Source organism: Manihot esculenta, chromosome 10 (genome assembly GCF_001659605.2).
Source record: "Manihot esculenta cultivar AM560-2 chromosome 10, M.esculenta_v8, whole genome shotgun sequence".
Lineage (NCBI taxonomy): Eukaryota > Viridiplantae > Streptophyta > Magnoliopsida > Malpighiales > Euphorbiaceae > Manihot > Manihot esculenta.
The window spans coordinates 21,196,298-21,218,087 of NC_035170.2; the positions used below are offsets into that span (position 1 = coordinate 21,196,298).

At 33.3% G+C, this 21,790-nt stretch overlaps 2 protein-coding genes across 2 annotated transcripts; both read left to right on the forward strand.

The window, feature by feature from the left end:
- The first annotated feature begins 592 nt into the window (after positions 1-592).
- On the forward strand, positions 593-4,159 carry LOC110623905 (zinc finger CCCH domain-containing protein 48). Its single transcript, XM_021768927.2, has 7 exons — positions 593-1,899; positions 2,002-2,187; positions 2,282-2,383; positions 2,654-2,803; positions 3,373-3,552; positions 3,669-3,766; positions 3,864-4,159. The coding sequence occupies exons 1-7, from the start codon at positions 1,294-1,296 to the stop codon at positions 4,012-4,014; spliced, it is 1,473 nt and encodes a 490-aa protein (XP_021624619.1). The 5' UTR covers positions 593-1,293; the 3' UTR covers positions 4,015-4,159.
- Positions 4,160-5,554: 1,395 nt separating this feature from the next.
- Positions 5,555-8,614, forward strand: LOC110624215. The gene is made up of 4 exons (XM_043960689.1): positions 5,555-6,700; positions 6,914-7,025; positions 7,166-7,334; positions 7,599-8,614. Exons 1-4 carry the CDS (start codon positions 5,555-5,557, stop codon positions 8,335-8,337), a joined length of 2,166 nt encoding a protein of 721 aa, XP_043816624.1. The 3' UTR covers positions 8,338-8,614.
- Positions 8,615-21,790: the final 13,176 nt, after the last annotated feature.

Genomic DNA, 21,790 nt, shown 5'->3' on the forward strand with positions numbered 1-21,790 from the left:
GCAGTAAAACGATACAAATGCATAAAGTAATAGATAAGTAAAAATAATTTTTCATTAAAAATTTTTTTAATCTATTTAAAAAAATGATGGTATGTGATGTCCTGAAAAAAAAAAAAATCTCTCTATTTAAAATTAAAATTTTGGCAAGAATTTAACTTCAGTTTATTTTTTTTAATAATTTTTTTCTCAAATTCACTTTAATTTTATTTTAAAAAATTAATTTTTCAAAAAATTAAAAATCACTGTAATTTTTATCATTTTTTTAATTATTTTAAAATTATTATCCACTTTTCTTTTTAAATTATAATAATATATAAATTAATTCTATTTAATTTTATCTTATTTTAAAAAAATTTTAAAATATCTTTTAATATTTAATAAAAATTCATATATTTTAGATAAATATAATTAATATGTATGAAAAAATAAGATGGATAAAATTAAAATTATGTAATGAAATATTAAAATTAAAATTATGTAATGAAATATTATTAGGTGTTATTAATTTAATGATTTTAGTTTTTAAAATTAACACATTAATTTTGTTTTAATACTCCTAATTCAACTATGACTATACTTCTGTCAGCGTGTTCCTATAACTAAACCCAAACGCAGGCACACACACACAAATCTCTTCTCTCCCCTTACATTGCAGCTGTTGCATCCTGCCGTTTTCTTTATCTTGTGATCGCCGGTGATCAAGAGGAAGACTGAAAGTTTGATATCCTCATCTGTGTTCTTCAACATACTAAGGTTTGGTTCTTTGCCTTTGCACTCTGTTCGATTTAGCGTTTCTTTATCGTCATCAACCTTTTATGGATCACCGAGAAGCTTTGGTCGTCGAGGAATGTGTTGCGATGACGATTAAATCTGGTTTATTTGCTTGTCCATGGTGGAAATTTAGTGTTGCATTCTTAGATTTCTTCTATTTTGTTTGCTTTTGCTGGACGATTGGCGATTGGATTTCCAGATTCTCTCTTGTAAATAGTTACGAATGGCAGTTGACGGGGTGTGGATACAAGAGATATGAGGATTTCGTTGTCCCATATGTGAGGATATTTTATGGGTTTAGTTTTTTATCTGGCTGGGTTCCTCTTTACCTTTTTTATTAGCGTTCGTTTTAGAGATTCAGCACAGTTGAGGATCTGGAAATCTAAGTTTATCGGCTTTATACTGTGATCCTTGGCTACGCTTTCTGTGGCTCCGATCAGGGTGTTAGTTTTGATCGCGTGTGTCGGGTCAGAGAAAACTGAATGGCCAGGGACAGTAGATATTGATTGATGTAGCATCTGTATGGTTCAGTTGGTTCATTCTGTTATCGTGTTTTGTACTTCTAGCATGGTAGCTGAGATTTCAACCATTCATACACGACATGGAGGAGGATCTGTTCGCAGCAACGTTGTTTGTCACTTCTGGATGCTGGGAAAGTGTAATAGAAATCCGTGTAGATTCATGCACAGAGAATTGCCACATCCTAATGTTTACCAGAGAACCTCTAAGCAATCCAATGTTTTAGCGGACATACAATCATTGAAGAGCTCCAATCAAGTTATAACGTACCGGCCTAGTAAACGCCCCAATGTTAGGAATTCTTTGGCTTCAGCTACTGAAGATGGTGGGTCTGAGTATAAATATACTCGAGAGAGCTTCAGTTCGGGCACCGATATTGAGGCGGATAATGTGAAGAAGATAAGAGAATCCAGCAAGTGCTCTAATACATCAGATCTGACTGCTGAAGGTGATGCTTCTGAAGATAAAAATGTTAAAAAGAGCTCAAGAAAGGCATGTGAAGACTGGATGTCAAACGATTGTGTTAAAGGTGATGGGTGCCAGTTCTTGCATTCATGGTTCGTTGGGGACTGGTTTTCACTGTTGACAAAGCTCGACGGGCACACAGAGGTAATTATTTTGTTGGTTTTTTTTTCCATTCCAGTCTCCGTTTGTCTGAACCTATATATGTGATTGGATGAATTCATTGATGAGTTTTCTTACTTATGCCAGGCTGTCTCCGGGGTAGCACTTCCTTCAGGATCTGACAAGCTTTACTCAGGCAGCAGTGATGGAACAGTACGTGTGTGGGATTGCCATACTGGTCAACTCACAAGGGTGTTAAGTTTTGGTGATGAAATCGGGTCTTTAATCAGTGAAGGCCCATGGATATTTGTAGGTTTGCGAAATGCTGTTAAGGTTAGCTGATATCTAACTTGGAGTGCTTCATCTAGCTCTGGCTGGATTAGTTTTTGCTTCAGAGCTCAGGATGGTTTCTTATGTGGCCTTGCAGGCGTGGAACATTGTGACAGCTGCTGAATATAATCTTAATGGACCAGTTGGGCAAGTTTATGCTATGGCTGTTGCTTTTGATGTTCTTTTTGCTGGGACACAGGTAACTGGGGAGATTTTTTTTTTTGTTTAATTTTTTAACCAATATAATTGGGAAGCTTGGAGATGGCGTATTAAGCTTTTGCCACAATTTGCCTTCTTAAACTAAAGGTCACGGCACTGGTATAATGCAAGATTGTATATGCTAGTGCCCATGGTTTTTGGAAGTTGTCCTCACATTTGTTGGAATTCCTTGTTTAATTGTTTTAACTAGACATTTGATCTCAGAGAAAAAATAAAGAAGTATCTAATCCTTTTGCTTTTGGGTTTGCAGGACGGTGTCATTTTGGCATGGAAGGGGAATAATGAGAACCCAAATCTTTTTGAACCGGCCACATCTTTGAAAGGCCATACTGGTGCTGTGATATGCTTAACTGTTGGCAAGAAGAGGCTCTACTCTGGTTCCACTGACAATACGATTAGGGTAATTCTTGCTCTTACTAATTTACCTATTGTTTTGTGGCTTTGTATAGAATATGGCTTTGATACTTGTGATTTTACATGAATACCAACTTACTCATTTTTTTCATATGGGTTTTGTTTGGTGCAAGTGGGGGCATTTGGGATCCATTAGCTTTGGCTATGTAGTGAAATAGCCTTATCCCCTGCAAGAAATGGTTTAAACACTTTTGTGCACTTGGGTTAAGGCATCAAATTGTATTTGTTTGAACTTTTAATGCTCACATGCATAGCATATTTGTTTTTACTTTATGGTGTTGCTATCCAGTTAACACAGAAGTCATTTTGAGTGTCTATTTTTTTATTTTCTATTTCTATTAAATTAAAATTTTTTATTGTAGTGCAGCCATTGATGTTTGGAAGCAATTTATTTATTATAGGGTGTTTCTTCATGTTTTTTTTTTCTTCATATTGATCTCTAAATGCATAGGACTTGTTATTATTTCTTTTCATTGTTTTTATCCTTTTAACTGTGCCTAAAAAGGATATACTTGTTTTTTCCCTCTCTCAGCTCTTATCCTTTTTTCACCCCAGGTGTGGGACGTCGATAATTTACGGTGTATTCATACGCGCAATGGTCATGCTGATGCTGTCATGTCTCTTGTCTGCTGGAATGAATATTTACTATCTTGTTCTTTAGACCGGACAATAAAAGTCTGGGCTGCTACTGAAGATGAGAATATAGAGGTGATCTATACACATGAGGAGGAATATGTAAGTGGCATAAACTCCAATTTCCAAGTGTATATAATTGTGTATTTTGAGGTGGAACTTTTACTTTTCCTTTGATTTCCAGATTGGAATTACTGTTTAATGTTATCGTGTAACAGGGTGCAATTGCTTTCTGCGGGATATATGACAAAGAAGCCAAACCAGTTTTGCTCTGCTCTTGCAATGACAATTCTGTACATCTATACGGCCTACCATCGTAAGTACACTAAATTACCAATTGCAATGTACTTGTGGTCACTAATCTCTTTAGTTTTGGCTTTTGCCTTAACAAAAATTGTACGATATTTGTTCAGATTCAACGAAAGGGGCAGGATATTTTCAAAAGGGGAAGTGAGAACAATGGAGACGGGTCCTAATGGTATTTTCTTCACGGGTGATGGAGCAGGAATGCTTAACGTTTGGAAGATAGCTGAATCACATGTAATAGTTCCACAAGTAGCATAGAGTATGTATATATGCTAATAATTCAACTCAATCCCCACGTTTTTAAGTTGGGGTTCTGGATATATAAATAGATAGAATGTAGCTCATTGTACACACTGATGAAAAATTTTCCTCACTTTTGCCAATAAAAATTTTATTTCTTTTTCGTTGCCCTCTGCTCTTTATATTTGACATTAATGGTGATATTTTGATGTACCTGTATATTAAAGCATTATGTGTGTGTGTACAGGGTATACAAAATGGTTCTCATATGTAAGATCCCAACTAAGAACCCTTGTTTTTAAGTTGTGGGGTTTTCTAGAATATGATTTTGGAGGAAAATTTTATTATTTATCCTTTTAATCTTCATGTTCAATTGATGTGATTTCATTTTCCCCTTGGTGTCTGTATTTGTATAATCCCATCTTCATGGTGTTAATCATCTATAAATAATATTAGAGAAGGGTGGTGAAACTCATCTACTCTTATCATCTAATGTAGTCCCAGCTATAAAGGATGGTCCTAGCAATAGCATGATGGAAATGGTGCATGATTTGGAATGTTGTCAATTTTTTAAAATTGACATTGTTTCTAAATATTTTACTACACATTATAAAATATATCTTCATATAAACACTGCAAGTCCTTAACTAGAGAAAAGGGTACGACGAATGATACATTTGATAAGTAATCCTTTCATAATTCTCATCATTAAATTGGAATTTCCTACCATGCTAATGAAAAGAAGAGGATCCTTTACTTTTTGCTGGATTTTTAATTCTTGGACATATTTGCAAACTTGCAACCTTTTTTTCATTATAAAAGATTTTCACCCATCAATTAAATATAAAATTACCAATAAGTTTACGAAAAAATGCAGGATACCATTGAAAAATTCAAGTGATGACGCTGTAAACTAGCAAAGTTCTTTTTTTTTTCCCTCTTTCATATAAGACAAATTTAACGCCCTTTTATATCTATTTTCTCATACAATTGTTTCTAAATCCAATATTACCATGAAAGTATTTTGTTATTTTTGCTAAAATACTTAAAATTTGCTAAAAATATTAGGTAAATATTCTAAAATTCAATAAAGTTGTCATTGGGTAGTAGAATAGAGTTTGCAGTTAGATTCAGAGCCTGAAGTCATACAGTCGAATTTATGCCAACTCAACCCAACCCACTTTCACGTAGACTAATTAATCACGTTTCATTGTCTGTTAGCCAACCAACATTAACGGTTATAACTACCTTCTTCCATCCCAGATTAGCGATTTTTTACACCTGAATCTTCTCAAGACCTTAGCAATTGAAGCCTTTGACAAATTCCAACCTTGACTTACCTGAAACCATCAGACAACCAAAAATAGTGAAATCAGATATTGTCCCCTTCCTCATTTGGATTCCTGATCAAAATAAATCTAATCTCAATAACCCATTTCTCCATTTCTGATATATAACCATTTCCTTGAATCAATCTGTTTCATATTGAATCATTCATAGACCCACAAGAAGCTATAGAAGATCAAGATTTGGATAGTCAAAACTATTTATGAAGAAAATGGCAGAATTGACGTCTGGGGCTCTTGTTAGGTTTCTTCAAGAAATGAATATTGGTGGGAACTCTTTAGCAGATGATAAGCCAGTGCTGTTACAGATTAGAAGCATAATCCCTGTATTAAGAGAAGGTGATCTTTGGCCTAATCAAGGTTTCTTTTTAAGAGTTTCAGATTTATCTCATGCAATATATGTCTCTTTGCCTCAAGAACAAGATGACATGGTTCTATGTGACAAATTGCATATTGGGCAGTTACTGTTTGTGGAGAAATTGGAGGCTGCATATCCAGTTCCATTGCTTAAAGGCATTAGGACTCTTCCAGGTAGATATCCATGCAATGGGAGTCCTAAAGATCTTATTCCCATGCAAAGTTTGGAAAAGTTTCTTGGTGTGTCTAAATTGGATTCTATCAATGATGAGAAAAAGAATCCAATAGAAAAGCCTCAACCTTTAAGCAATTCGAAAGGGAAATTGATCGAAGGGACAGGTAGAATAGGGAGCATGAGTTGTGTTTTTGAAGATAATAATCATATGTTCAAAGAGAAACAAAGAGAGAAATCTCTTTATTTGAGTCCTTCAGGTGTAAGCTCAAATGAGACAAGCTCAGATGAGAAAACAGTTAGGACAGAAAGCCCGAGCATGAAAAAAGAAGAAAATGATAAGATCATGGAGAAGCAAATAGAAAACTCTCATTCAGCAACTGCTTCCAAAGGAAGCTCGAGTGATGGGACACGGAAGACGACAGAAAAAAGTTGCAAAGTGGAAGAAAGTAGAAGTAACGAGCAGACGAAAAAGAAGCAAACCGAAAAGTCTAAGTCCAATGCATGGAATTCCTCAAGAGGAAGCATGAATGAGAGGTTAGGTAGAAGAGGCTCAATTTACAAGCCTAGACAGAGTGATGTGGAAAGTAACTTGAGTTACAAGCCTAAAAGGAGTGAAGCCGAAAGTTATCACAAGGCGATTCGAAGACAGAAGCCAAGATACCCAAGGGATAGTGATATGGAGAGCACAATTTCATCTGCCTCCACATCATTGATGGTCAAAAGGAGAAGCTGGACCGTGAAGGAAGCTAAAAGAGTTGAAGATTTTCTGGGCACTGCAGTCCTGAAGCATGAAGTGAAGCCAGATAGCAGCTATCCTAGTATTCCTGTGAGTGCCTCTATGCCTTTTATTATTCCTTGCAATGTAAACTATTCAAACTTTAGTTTGGTCTTATGATTCAGTCACTATTCAAAATGAGCTTAACACGCAATATACAATCGGGTTTCGGATTCAGAAATTAATACTTGTGACATGTTTTGGTTCGAATTCATATATTCATATGATTTAGCAAATGTCATGTCACTCTTTCTACATCTACAGATTTCTCCAGTTCGTTTGTATAGGAGCGATAGCTCTGATGACAATGCAAGTTCTATAACAAAATGTACAGTCACTAGTATAACTACAAAATCATCCAAAACTCCAAGCAAGAGTAAAATCTCTATGTTAGGGAAAATAAGTGAAGATTCCACCAATCAAATGGGGACATTCAGTTCGACAAACGACATCGTTTCGACAGATATTAGTATAGCATGGGATCTCCTTCCCTCCAACTTGGTGAAATTAGGCCAGGTACAAAGCTAGAATCACTTGTACACTATTTTCTATTACTCCTATATGTTAAAGTATTTTGTGTAAATGCTTTGCAGAAGGTGCAAAAACAAAGAGAAATTGCATTGCTTGCTGCTGTGGAGGCTTTACTAGAGGCTTCTGCTGCTGAGAAATTGCTCAAATGCCTAAGGTAAGCAACTTATTAAGTGTGATAATGGCTATCCTTTCATTTGACAGGATTCATTTTTCAAGAATTCAAATAATTTCTTTTAAAATCATGCAAGATTTTTATTTTTCAAAATAAAAATTTTTTGAGTTAAAAAGAATTGAATTCTTTTATTTCAAACAAGTAAATTATTAGAAAAGAAATTGAATTGAATTCTTGGGAAATTCTGGGTATGAGAAAAAAGCTATGACTGATTTGTTGGCTAATATTGTCTTGTTATTTTTCTAGTATTTACTCTGAGATTCACTCAGTCAAGAAAGAAGAGCAGCATCCATCAGTTGACAAATTTTTCAATCTTCAAGATGACTTGGTTCAGGCCAAATTAATTTCTCAATCAACCACCAATACATTTCCTCTGAGAAGATCTAATTCTGATCCAATTGCCTCATTTTCCGATGGGGAAGAATCAAAACTAGCATTTGACAGAAAGCTAAATGCAATCACATGGATCAAATCAGCATTAGAATCTGATCTCAACCCAGTTTCTGATAATATCAAAGCCACAAACATTTCCATGGAAAGTACCAGCACACCAAAAATTTCAACTAAAACAAGCCCTGGAAATCTTCGAGGAGGAACATTGCTCTTCAAGAAGCAGACCAGCAAAACTGAAATGCTTGATCTAGAAAATCAGCAAGATTGGGTGAAGGGAAGTGCTTTGTCTGCATCATCAGAACTTGCAAGTTGTCTGAATAAAGAATGCAGAACATGGTTTTTGAGTTATGTTGAGGATTATTTAGATTTAGTCAGCACCAAAACAAGTTCCATACAATCTGATAGTCAACAGACAGCTGAGATTATGTACCAGGTAAAAAAAGTTAGTGATTGGTTAGATATGAGATGCAAAGAGAATTCTAATATGGAGGATTCTGAATTAGAAGCTTGTGGGAGAGTGAGGAGCAAAATATATGGGATTCTCTTGAAACATGTAGAGAGAACTTCCATATATGCCAGAGCTGAATCTTGAAGAATTGGCAATCACAGACTTAAAGGCGGACCGGCAAGGGCTACCACTTCCTTGAAATTTTGATTCTAAGTGGTAGTAGGTTGAATATGAATGTGTTTTTTTAAAAACACTCATATTTAGCTTCCTAGATTTTATAATAAAAATTTAAAAGGTCGATTTTACTTGTAAAAAATTTAAAAGGTCGATTTTATTTGTCAATGATATACTTTGATCCTTAAATATAAATGTTATGTCGGTCATTAAACACAAGTATATGAACTTGCAGTGAGCAAAGGATCTTGGCTGCCTGTAGGGGTGTAAACGAACCGAGCCGAGCCGAGTTTTGAAGAGCTCAAGCTTGGTTCGTTAAAATTTTTTCGAGCTCGAGCCGAATTCGAGCTTTACTCATATCGAACTCGAGCCGAGTATTAATATGCTCAAGTTTGGCTCGTTTAGCAAACGAGCTTTGACGAGTCGAGCTTTTATCGAGCTGAGTAATTTAATTTATTTACATGTATAATGAATTTTAGTTTAAAACTAATAAGTTTAAAACTAAAATAATTTTAGTTAAATTAGTATATCTACAAATTAGCATGTAAACTTATAAAGATGAGTTTTTAAATTTTAATGATCCAAATATATGCAAGTTTAAGAGTGTAACTAAACTATATAGAGCTGAATTTTAAAAAATTTAGATTTGGCTCATTAAAGTATATGCAGGGTTTGAGTTTATTTCTCTTATGATAGTAATTTCAGTTTGCTTAAGAGACCGTTCACGAGCCTATTCGCGAGCTTGCTCATGAATTCAGAAACGAGTCGAGCTCACGAGCCTTAACGAGCCGAATACTATGGAGCTCAAGCTTGGCTCGTTTACCAAACGAGCCTAAAAATTAAGTTCGAGCTTGACTCGTTTAGAAATTGAGTCGAGTTCGGTCGAGTTTTTATCGAATCGAACCTCGAATAGCTCACGAACGGTTTGATTCATTTACACCCCTAGCTGCCTGGTTTCATTTTTACTCAATAGATGAAATCACTCATTTTTCCTTTTGCTTGTTTCCCAGCTTGTGCTAGTAGTGATTTTTTTTTTGTTTCAAATGTAAAAAGGAAGTATTATTTATATTATTTCACCAATTTATCACATACATTTTTACATGGAATCTAATGATTTTTCCTTTAACATGCATGGATTTTGTCTGTCTAATTACTAATTTTTTTTTTTGGATTTTAAGATATATAAGAATAATAAGACATATCTCCATGGCAACACAACACAAAGTCAATAATAACATATACTATATAAATTATGATGCATGGACATGTGATTTATATAAATAATAGGGAGATTTACAATTTAGTCCCTGGGTATTGCCATTATTAACAAGTCAGTCCCTGTATTTTTAGAAACCTATTAAAACATCCTTATGTTTTCTTTCTGTCAACAAAATAGTCCTTCCGTCCTCTTTTCCATTAAAATTAGATAAAGGAGGAGAGAGAAAATTTTTAAAATTCAATTTTACCCTCAAATAAAATCCTTTATTTAGTCCTTGGATATTGTTATTATTAACAAGTTAGTCCTTACATTTTCAAAAATCTATTAAAATATTTTTATCTTTTTTCATATCTATTAAACCATCCTTATCATTTCTTTTCATCAATAAAATAGTCTCTATCTTTTCTCATATCTATTAAAACGTCCTTGTCGTTTCTTTCCATCAACGAAATAGTCCTTCCTCATCGTTTCTTTCCGTCAACGAAATCGTCCATCCCTATATTTTTAGAAATCTATTAAAACGTCCTTATCGTTTTTGTTTGTCAACAAAATAGTTCCTATCTTTTCTCACATCTATTAAAATGTCCTTATCGTTTCTTTTTGTCAACGAAATAGTCCTTATCTTTTCTCTTCTCCTCCTCCTCCTCCTCCTCCTCCTCCTCCTCTGAAAAAGAAGAAAAAGAAAAAGAAGGAGAAGTAGAAGAAGGAGAAGTAGAAGAAGGAGAAGTAGAAGAAGGAGAAGAAGAAGAAGAGAAAGAAGAAAAAGAAGAAACAGAAGAAAAAGAAGAAGAAGAAGAAGAAGAAGAAGAAGGAGAAGAAGGAGAAGAAGGAGAAGAAGAAGAAGAAGAGAAAGAAAAAAAAGAAGAAAAATAAGAAGAAGAAGAAGAAGAAGGAGAAGAAGGAGAAGAAGAAGAAGAGAAAGAAGAAAAAGAAGAAAAAGAAGCAAAAGAAGAAGAAGAAAAAGCAGGAGAAGAAGGAGAAAAAGAAGAAGTAGAAGCAGAAGGAGAAGAAGAAGTAGAAGGAGGAAGAATTGATGAAGAAGAAAAGGAAGGAGGAGGAGGAGGAGGAAAATAATGGGGGTAATTTAGTCTTTTACTATATTTTTAACGGCAAAAATAGACGGAATGACTATTTTGTTGACAGAGAGAAAAGATAAGGACGTTTTAATAGGTTTCTAAAAATACAGGGACTGACTTGTTAATAATGGCAATATTCAGGGACTAAATTATAAATCTTCCTAAATAATATGATATAAATGCATACTTGCATATTTGTATTTAAGCATTTTTACATTTCGAACGTCTCAACTTTAATTGTAACTTTATAAATACCTAAAATTTCAAAATTATTACTTTTAAACACTTGAATTTTAAAAAAAAATATTATTTTAAACATCTAAACTTAAAAAAAGTCTACTTTTAAATATAATTTTAAAATCATGAATTTAAAAAATTACTTTTAAATACAACTTTAAAATTATGGATTTAATTTTGGATTTGAAAAATTACTTTTAAAAATAATTTAAAACCATGGATTTGATAAAATTGTGTTTAAAAGTAATTTTTTGAAAAGTTTAGGTGTTTATTATATCATGATTAAAATTGAAGTGTTTGATAAATAGAAGTACAAAAGTATAGGTGTACAAATATGCATTTAGCTTAAATAATATTAACAACATGATTTTTTTATTTTAAATGGAGCTTGGTCTCTTTATCATGACATAACAATTTTATTAAGAAAAAGGAAAATTATTTTTTATTTCTTGAGATATATTATAATTAACGGATGTATTTCTTTATATTTATTATGTTGCTTGAATTTAAGGTATATTTTTTTATGGGCTGAAATGTGATCTAATCCAAAAGGTTCAATGATGCAATTTGATTTAAATAAAAAATGGAAATCAATGTTGGGCCATGGGCATGAGCCTGTGTTATATGAGATTTCGGGAAATATACTAGGGTTAGGATCTTGAGAGTTTTGAGAGATTATAATGTTTTTTTTAATATGGAACATTATTTCTATTTTGCCCATAAATGTAAACATTATGGTCGAATCACATTATATTTCTTATGTCTTTTTCTCTGATATATAGTGATTGTTAATATATATGTTTTTAGCGTATCACGTATTTATCATAACATTTTATTCTCAAAACATAATATTTTAGTGTCTAAATTTTGTAATTGTCTAAATTAAAAGTATTTTGGTTAAAATTGTGTCACTAATAAAAGATGAAGCGATTATAACACACTTGATTAACTTAGAAATTCCTAAAAATGCCACCACTCACTATTAATCTCTTAAAATTCTATCATAAATGCATTACACAATATTTTCCAAGACATTTCATATTGAAAAAATAGGATAGAATAATAAAACCGGAGTCATATTGTACATTGTCTTTAAATATTTATTTTATAATCTCCCAAAATTAAATAGGTTCTTTTGTAATTTAATTTACAAAACCAAGATAATAAGAATTTAATTCTAATTTATAACCCAGTAGAAAGCAATGAGAAAAGAGGAATAAAGCAGAAAAAATAGGAGTGATTTTCATTGTGAAGATCTAGATTATTTATAATGGAAAAAATAGTCGTTGTAAGCTATTATAAAAATCTTGAGTTAATATAATCAAATCTACATAAAATCATAACGATCACATTTAATATTAGATTTAAATATCAAACTTGCAATAGCAAAAAAATCTCACAAATAAAATTTTCAATGACAATAAAATCTTATAAGGTGAGATCATTATATTTGAGATCTAAAATTATTTGAAAGATAAAAAATGAATATTTATTGGTAAGTTAAAATCTTTTGAAATATAAATTCATTTTTATAACGATCCCCACATATTTCAAAAGGTTTTTCATGGCTAAGATTTAAGTGTATATGTTTTGAATATGGTGTTTTTTGAATTATGAACCAGACATAAATTAATAAGACTTAACATATAGGGTAATTGGTGAAATTTTTGTTTCTATAAACCAACAACTCTTTTTAGTATGCTAATATCTCATTAATCTCATAACACTCCATAGATCTTGTTGTCAATACTGTTTTGCGCTAATAGGCCATGCGCACGCGTAGTAGTTCATAAGTGCTCTAGAGATTATGCCATAGTCTCATAGAAGTGGCATACTATAATTTATACACCATCCATAAGAGATATGAATATTATTAAGAGTTTTTAGCCCATCCTTTTATTTAATATAGTCTAACACTTCTCACATCATAGGAAGGGACAACGTTAAACAGTGCTAGCAGAACAACAAATGACTTGTTATTACCTATATAAACCTTTTTCATAGAATCTCCAATCACAAAGGTTGGGTTCCTATCACTATTAATTTCAAATTACCTAAGTCCCACTCCCTTAATAATTTATTAACTTCTTTCTTAAAGATTTAGTCAAAAAATTGACCAAATTCACTTTGACTTCATATAATTAATAGATATAATTTCATTTCTCAGCAGTTGTTTAACCACATAATATCTTAAACAAATATGCCTATTTTTGTTATTAAAAGTTTTATTCTTTTCAATGGCTATTACCACTCGGCAATCACAACGCATTGACACAGATGACATTAGTTTTATTCCTAATGAAATATTTGTTAAGAAGTTTCTTAGCCACTCAGCTTTAGTTCTATCTAATTCTAGAGCAATAAACTCTAAATAGTTTGTTTGGTTAATTTCCATATAATTGCACCACCTCCTAGAGTGAATACATTAGCACTAGTGGATTTTATCTCATCTGAGTCTAAAATACAATTAGCTTCACTATATTCTTCTAATACAGCGAGAAATCCATTACATAAGATACCATAGTTTATGGTGCCTCTCAAATATTTCATTAGTCTAATTAATGCAACCAATTATCGTCATTGGAATTATGAGTAAATTTGCTCAATCTACATAACATAAGTTATACCAAGTCTGAAAAATTCATTAAATGTAACAATTTTCTAAAAATATGTGCATATCTAAAATGAGTGATAATATCAGTTCTATTTTTCTTTGAAAATTAGCATTGTATAGGAAAACTCAATATAAATACTCTTGTGATATAATTATATTATCATTTCAAATTTAATACCCCAAATCACATTTACTTCCTTTATATATTTTATATCAAATTTATGATAACGTGTGTCAAATATAAGCATATCATTCATATACAAATAAAAAATCATACGTTCATTATGTATAAACTTTGTAAACATATATACTAACTAAAACTTGATGAAATATCTCATGTCACTATTTAGGTGATTATTTCAAACTATATAAAAATCCAATAATTTTATTGCCTTAAGTAGAAATAAGATAACTCTTATACCACATAAATATTTTTTTTCAAATCTTAAAAAATAAAAATAAAAACTCATTTGGTGGATAAAGTTTTACATAATGAAACTAAAACAATTAAATTTCAATCTTTTCTTTTAGGATCAATAAGTATATTTTTAGCAAAATATCCCATACTTTTAAATATTTTAGATCAATCTTATAATTTTCTTTTTCATAATTCATAAGAGTCTTTTCAATTTATTATTTTATTTTTTTCTATTACATTATTACTCTTAATGCTACTATAAATAAAATAAATAAAAGCATGTGATATTTTAGGTCAATCTTATAATTTTCTTTTTTATAATTCATAAGAGTCTTTTCAATTTATTATTTTATTTTCTTCTATTATATTACTCTTAATACTACTATAAATAAAATAAATGAAAGCATGTGTAAGAGTAATAACACTTCATAATAATTTATTACTCTAAACTTTTTGAAAATAAAAAAAAATCACTAAAACTCCACACAAAAAAGGTGCAACTATCCGTTGCTTTATGATTGATTATATATATAGAGAGAGGAAGTAATTAGTGGATTGGGAGGTGGAGCTAAAATTTTTTTATTTTTATGTTCGATTTCTCAATTTGCAGTTGCCTTAAACCTAATTTATATGAATATTTTTACCCACCTCTATTTTAATAAAATAAAATAAAAAGTTAAATTACCTAAAAAATAAATAATTTTTTAATGCCCAACTTGATAAAAAAAATTTAAAAAGTCATCCTACTCATTTGTAGGAATGAAAAAATTATTCTCGAAACCTATTCATATTCATCCAAACATTAGATATCACATGCTACTATTAAAAATAAGAAATCTCTTATAATTTGAAAATAAAAGAAAATATTATTTATCATTTTTAATTTTTCAAATACACATATAATTCTATGAATCCTGATGTCATCTATTTTCAACCTTTTTTCAAATTTATTTTTGTTGAAACTCATTTTAAAATTGAGTCTATAAATTTAATATTTGATGAATACCTATAATCTACTGTAAACTAAAAAAATGTTTAAAAAATAATAATAAAAATATTGATAATAATATGCTCACTTGATTTCATTGTCTACTATCAATTTTTAATAGCAATAATTTTCAATAATCAAAATTCTAGAGTAAGCCTTTAATTATTTTCTTCCACTCTTAAAAAATAAGATTCTCTCCCACCATTGAAGGACAAAATAAATTCTTAAAATTATTGAAAAAATAAGATAGAATAATAAAATCTGAGTCGTATTGGATACTATATTATTATGCAATCCCCTAGAATTAAACAAATTCTTCTGAAATTTAATTTTTAGGATTAGGACAACAAAGATTTATTTATAATTTATGATCCAGTAGAAAGCAATGAAAACAGAAGAATAAAGTAGAAAAAATAGGAGTGATTTTCTTTGTGAAGATGCAGGTTATTTATAGTGGAAAAAATAGAAATTATAAATTGTTATGAAAATTTTGAGATAATATAATTAAATCTACATAAAATTATAATGATCACATTTAATATTATATTTAAATATCAAAATTGTAACAGCAAAAAAAATATCATAGATAAAATCTTCAATAACCACAAAATCTTATAAGATGAGATAATTATATTTGAAATCTAAAAATATTTGATAGGTAAAAAATGAATATTTATTAGTAAGTTAAAATCTTTTAAAATATAAATTTATTTTTACCGGAATTCCCCATATATTTTAAAATGTGTTTCATTGCTGGGTTTAAGATTTAAGTGTATATGATTCAAATCTGGTATCTTTTGGACTATGAACCAGACCTAAATTAATAAGACTTAACATAAAGAATAATTGGTTAAATTTTTATTTCTATGAACCAAAAACTCTTTTTGGTATGCTAACATCCTATCAATCTCATAACACTCCATAGATCTTATTGTCAATATTGTTTTGCGCTAATAGGCTATGTGCATGCCTGGTAGTTCATAAGTGATCTGGAAATTATACCACAGTCTCATAGAAGCGGCCCCACTCTACACTTAAATAGGTGATATCATCAGGTGTATACTATAATCTATATACCACTCATAAGAGATATGAATATCATTAAGAGCTTTAGCTCATCCTCTCATTTAATGCAGTCTAAAACTTCTCACAACATAAGGAACAACGTTAAATGACTTGTTATTACCCATATGAATCTTTTTCATGGGATCTCCAATCACAAAGGCTGGGTTCCTAGCACTATTAATTTCAAATTGCCTACGTCTCATTCCCCTTGATGTTTCATTTATTAACTTTTTTCTTAAAGATTTAGTCAAAAAATTGACCAAATTTACTTTGACTTCACATAATTGATGAGTATAATTCTATTTCTCAGCAGCTGCTTAACAATATAATGTCTTAGACGAATATGTTTATTTTTGCTATTGAAAGTTTTATTCTTTGTAATGACTATTGTTGCTTGGCAATCACAACGTATTGACATATATGGTATTGATTTTATTCCTAACAGAATATTTGCTAAAAAGTTCCCTAGCCACTCAGCTTCAGTTCCAGCTAATTCTAGAGCAATAAACTCTAACTCCATAGTGAATTTAGTAGTGATAGTTTATTTGGTTGATTTTCACGTAATTGCACCACCTCTTAGAGTGAATACATAATCACTAATATATATGATCTCCTATGAATATGAAATCTAGTTAGCATCACCGTATCCTTCCAATACAACGAGAAATCCACTATATAAGATACCATAATTTATGGTACTTCTCAAATATTTTATTAGTCTAACTAATACAATCCAGTGATTCTCATTGGGATTATGTGTAAATATACTCAATTTATATAGCATAAGTTATATCAAGTCTGAAAAATGTATTAAATGCAACAATCTTCTAATAATATGTGTATATCTAACATGAGTGATAATATCTTTTCTATTCTTCTTTGAGAATTAGCATTGTATAGGAAAACTCAATATTAATGCTCTTGTAATATAATTATACTATCATTCTAATTTTAATACCCCAAATCACATTTATTTCTTTTATATATTTTAGAAAAAAATTATAAAAAACTTCCTTATGGTTTAACCCATTTGTCAACGGGGTCCTTAATTTCACCTTTTGAGCAAATGGTACCTCAAGATAAAATACCATTAGCAAGTAGGAAAAAATAGCCTAACTTCGTTAGAACCATGCTAATGTGGAATTGAATATTTGATTATTTAATATTTTTTTATTGTTACCCTCACTTCAAACGCAAAAAATCAAATTCTTCATAATCCCTAATCCTCCTAAAGTAACATAATCCCTAATACTCCTGAAGCAAAATAGAATGAGTTCTCAATTTTTGATGTAATCAAAGGAAAATTATATGACTAGAGAGAGGAACATTGTAGTCAAGTGTCGATCCACCCTATTTATCGCTGCTGCCTCGTGCAAAATCTTATCTATTAACTCATCTATTGAACAACTAGATGCAATCAATACCTTAACTACGTCTGTGTTTCCTGCTTTGATATCATAAGTGATCATGGACCGCCCCTCTGAATCCTTACAATTCACATATCCACCGGCATCTATCAATTTTTCTACCAAATTGGCACTACCAGATATTACAGCGGATTCTAGCAGGGTTGTGAGCTGGGAGGTGAAACATCTATAGATAGCCCTATTAAAATGGGCAGAGGCATCACATATTTGGGCATGATCGGAGATTAGATATTCAGAACCATGGGGACCTACAAGTGAGATCGGTATGGTGGCGTCTCTAAAAATATGTGGTTTGGGTCTTGAAAATAGTCGGCAGAGATCGTTTACATGAGCCTTGCCTATGGGGAGTATGGATGATTTGATAGTGATGACATCAGGAGGAGTGCATATAGTAGGTTGATCAGGAGATTGAGAGACGACGAAAGTGGTGGGATTATGGAGAAGGCCTGAGTAAAAGAGAAAACATATGGATTTGTGGTGGTCAAAGAAATAACAACAAACATGGTGTGCATGAGATTGGATAGTCTGAAAGTTGTTGTGCCTTTTTGGCCCCTTATGAACGCTATTTCCACTTCCTTGACGTCTTGCTTCACTAGTTTATCCATGATGATTGACTCTGTTTCCTCTTTCTCATGAAAATTGAAAATAAGGTTTGCTGACTAAGGAGGGAAAGAGAGCATATGAAGGTGGTGGGTGGGAGCTGAATGCTCCTTTTTGCTTTTAGATTTGATGTAATTTTAGTCTTAATTATTGTCAATTGATTATTAAAGGGGGAAATTTAGTCCTAATTCTCGTTTTTAACCCCTTTTAAAAAAATGATAACTTTTTTTTTAATTATTATAAAAATATTTCATTTAATAAAATATAAAAAATAAATAAATATTTTATTCCACATCGACATGGTTCTAATGGTGTCAGGCTATTTTTCCCTACTTGCTAACAGTGTTTTTTATTCGAGGTAGCATTTTGTCAAAAGTGAAATTGAGGACCCTTATTGAAAATGTATTAAACCACAGATACGTTTTTTGTAATTTTTTTTTATATTTTATATCAAATTTATGAATAGGGAAACATTTAATTTCACTGCTATCTTATAACTTGTGTCAAATATAAACATATTATTTACATATAAATAAAAATCACATGTTCATCTTGATGATCTGAGATCCAGAAGAGGGTAGGGTTTTGTATGTGTGAGTAAGCTTAGTCTAAATGGTTCACGCCTTCTTCCTTTATTTCTTTTTTCATTTGTCCTTTAGTGATGTATAACCGCCATCCTACTACAGTGCTACCTATCGCTATCATACAGAGTTGTACATACGAATGTACTCCTCCCTCTCTCCATCGTCAGGCGGCTATTTAATTTCCATCGGCGCTCGTGCTGACAGGGGCATGGATGTTGATGGGTCCGTTCCCCCACTAACCCATTAAGTCAGGTGAGTTGGATCCCTCTTTGTTGGGCCTGGGCCCCAGTCTGCCCAGCCTGCTCGAGCGTGGTCTCGGTCGTGTGCTAGTGGACAGGCTTGCATAGAGGGCTCCGGTGGGTTTCAGTCTGGCTATCCTATGAGTGCTTGAATGCGGCCCGGGTGACAAAGGCCCAGCAGTCATTAAGTGCCCCTTTACCTGCTCATTAGTTATTCCATGATTAATGAGGGGGTGAATCCCGAAACCTCAATTATGACCGCGCGACTCTAGGAAGGCTTTTATCATAACGTCTTTTCTCTACTTACCCATTTCAAATTTGTATTCTCGATTTTGCTCTCGACTCTTCTTCTTGCTTTGCTCCCGTTAACTCGTTCTGTTTCACCTCTGCAATCTTTGCTCTGAGGTATGTCCCACTCTTCTCATGGCTTCCATTAGAATTCCTGATGTCATAGATTTGATATCCTCTGTCACTTCTTCTTTCCTTTCTAATTTTTTCTCTAGCGAGTACGTCGATGCCTCCATTTATAGAATTAGGGCTCCTCTTTGCAATGAGAGGATTGTCCTTCCCAACCTGGCTCCGGCGGGCTTGATAGACCCCCAGTAGGGTCGCAGCTTAATTTTTTCTATTAAGAAACGTGATTTTGGACTGACTTTCCCCTTCACCCACTTTTCATTGAGGTTTTTACCCATTTCTGTATGACTCCTTGCATGTTATCCCCAAATTCTATCCTTTTCATGTGCTCCTTTGAATCTATTTTTCTGTGTTGGGTTTTTGCCCCTTCTGTTGCTCTGTTCTCCACCTTCTTCTGCCTTGTCTGAGCTAATCATGGGTTTTACTACTTTGCTCTCTGGGAAGGGTTTTCTATCTTTGCTAGGTACAAAGATTTGATAAAAGGCTAGGCTGAGGCCTTCGTGGTGGTCAAGCTAAAGGAGAGCTCGGAGATCAGCTGGGTTGTTGATCTCTCTTAGAGGGAGGTCCCTCAGGGTTGCAATGACCTTCCCCGGCTGTCCCTAGTGGAGCAGATTTGCCTTCTTCTACTAACCTCTGTACAGAAGAAGTATGACATTGAGAAGTGCATGTTCATGTCTAACCTCCAGGACTGCCGGGAAGCTAGTATTGTTAATGATTGTTTTCTTTTTTTTTTTTCTCTTTTTGTTGTATTTTTTCTGTTATTCTGAGTTCTAAGTTGTGTTGTTTTCTCTTTTCCAGCTTTTGCCTCACCTATGGACAACCTTAAATTGCCGAAGAATTTCTCCCTGTCTAGGGAGAGTATGAAGGCAATGCTGGAAGCCTTCAAGGCTGGTAAGTCCATGGTGAACGTGACTTGTGACGTCTTCCAGGTTGTTGCCCTTGCTTCTGTGAGTCGGACTCCTGCTTCTGCCCCTGCTCAGGCGTGACACCTGCTGCCGGGGGCTCTCGTTTTGTAAGCTTAAAGGCCTCTGCTCCTGGTAAGACACTGGCCTCGACCAAGTCCTTGACAGCCCCCAAGCGAACCTCCAAGGAGCCTATTGCCATCAACAAATTTGAAACTTTTCTCAGTTTCTTGAAGAACGATAAACATCTTTCAGCTGACTTCGACATGAACCGATTGAGCGCCACCACTCTTCCTGTAAGTTTCTGCACATCCCTTACACAGGTCGATTCGGGCATCCTTAATATGGCCTCTACTTTTTCTGGATTTGGCTCTATACCCTTTCCGCTGACCATATAGCCTAGAAATATTCCTCCCCTGATAAAGAAGGCACACTTTGCCGGGTTTAATCTCATTTTGTATTGCTGCAGTACCCCGAATACCTCTTCCAGGTCGGGTAGGTGTTGTTGGAAGGTTTGGCTTTTTACTACCATGTAGTCCACGTATATCTCCACATTCCTCGCTATCTGATCCTTAAAGATTTTGTTCATTAACCATTAGTATGTTGACCTAGCATTTTTTTAGTCCGAACGGCATAGCCTTATAACAATATATCATATCTTCAGTTATGAAGGAGGTCTTTTCTTTAAGACGACAAATAATCAAAACCGGTCGTAGAATCGACCATTTTATTAATATCGGAAAGGGGATAACAATCTTTTGGGTAGGCCTGATTTAGGTCAGTAAAGTCTATACACATTCTATACTTCCCATTAGCCTTTTTGACTAGCACAGAGTTGGCTAACCACTGTGGGTACATGACTTCCCTAATAAATCCTGCCTCTTCCAGTTTCTGTACCTCTTCTTTGGTGGCTTGTTGCTTCTCCTTTCCAAACACTCTCTTCTTCTGTTTTATTGGTTTAGCTCCAGGGAGGACATTTAGTTTGTGCGTCATTTCCTCGGGGTCTATCCCCGGCATGTTTGAAGGCTTTCAGGCAAAGCTTGAGGCATGCCTTCTGATAAGAGCCATTGTTGTCTCTTTCTGGTCTTTTCCAAGATTCTTGTTGATGCTGAAGACTTTGTCGCTTTCCTCCTTAGATAGGGGGAATGTCTCTAGCTTATCAACTGGCTCTATCCTGGCCTCCTTCTTCTCATCCTGGAACTCCATGACCTCCTGGTTTATTTCCTCTGGCAGAGTGCTAGGTTCTTCCACAATGGCCAAATATATGGCTTAAGCCTCCTCCTGCCTTCCTCGCACTATATCCACCCCTGACTCCGTGGGGAATTTCATGGTTAGGTACTGGATGATGGTCATTGCCTCGAAGTCGTACAGCACCGGCCTTCCCAAAATAGCATTGTAGTTCAAAGGCAGCTTTACCACAAGGAATACTACGTAGTGGGTGCAAGCCAGGGGTGGTTCTTCTAGCGTCAGGACTACTTTCACTTTCCCTTCTACTACCACAGGGGTTCCGCCTATCCCCTTAATGGGGGCCTAATCCCTGACTAGCTATTCTTCAGGTATATTCATTTGTTGAAAGACCCGATAAGGTAGCAGATTCAATTTACTCCCATCATACACTAGGACTTTGCGGACCCAGAAGT

Coding starts and splice junctions, on each gene's coding strand:
- LOC110623905 (XM_021768927.2), top strand. CDS start 1,294: ATGGTTCAGTTGGTTCATTCTGTTATCGTGTTTTGTACTTCTAGCATG. Junction 1,900..2,001: donor AGCTCGACGGGCACACAGAG/GTAATTATTTTG, acceptor TACTTATGCCAG/GCTGTCTCCGGGGTAGCACT. Junction 2,804..3,372: donor CCACTGACAATACGATTAGG/GTAATTCTTGCT, acceptor TTTTCACCCCAG/GTGTGGGACGTCGATAATTT.
- LOC110624215 (XM_043960689.1), top strand. CDS start 5,555: ATGGCAGAATTGACGTCTGGGGCTCTTGTTAGGTTTCTTCAAGAAATG. Junction 6,701..6,913: donor GCAGCTATCCTAGTATTCCT/GTGAGTGCCTCT, acceptor CTACATCTACAG/ATTTCTCCAGTTCGTTTGTA. Junction 7,026..7,165: donor ATCCAAAACTCCAAGCAAGA/GTAAAATCTCTA, acceptor AAATTAGGCCAG/GTACAAAGCTAGAATCACTT.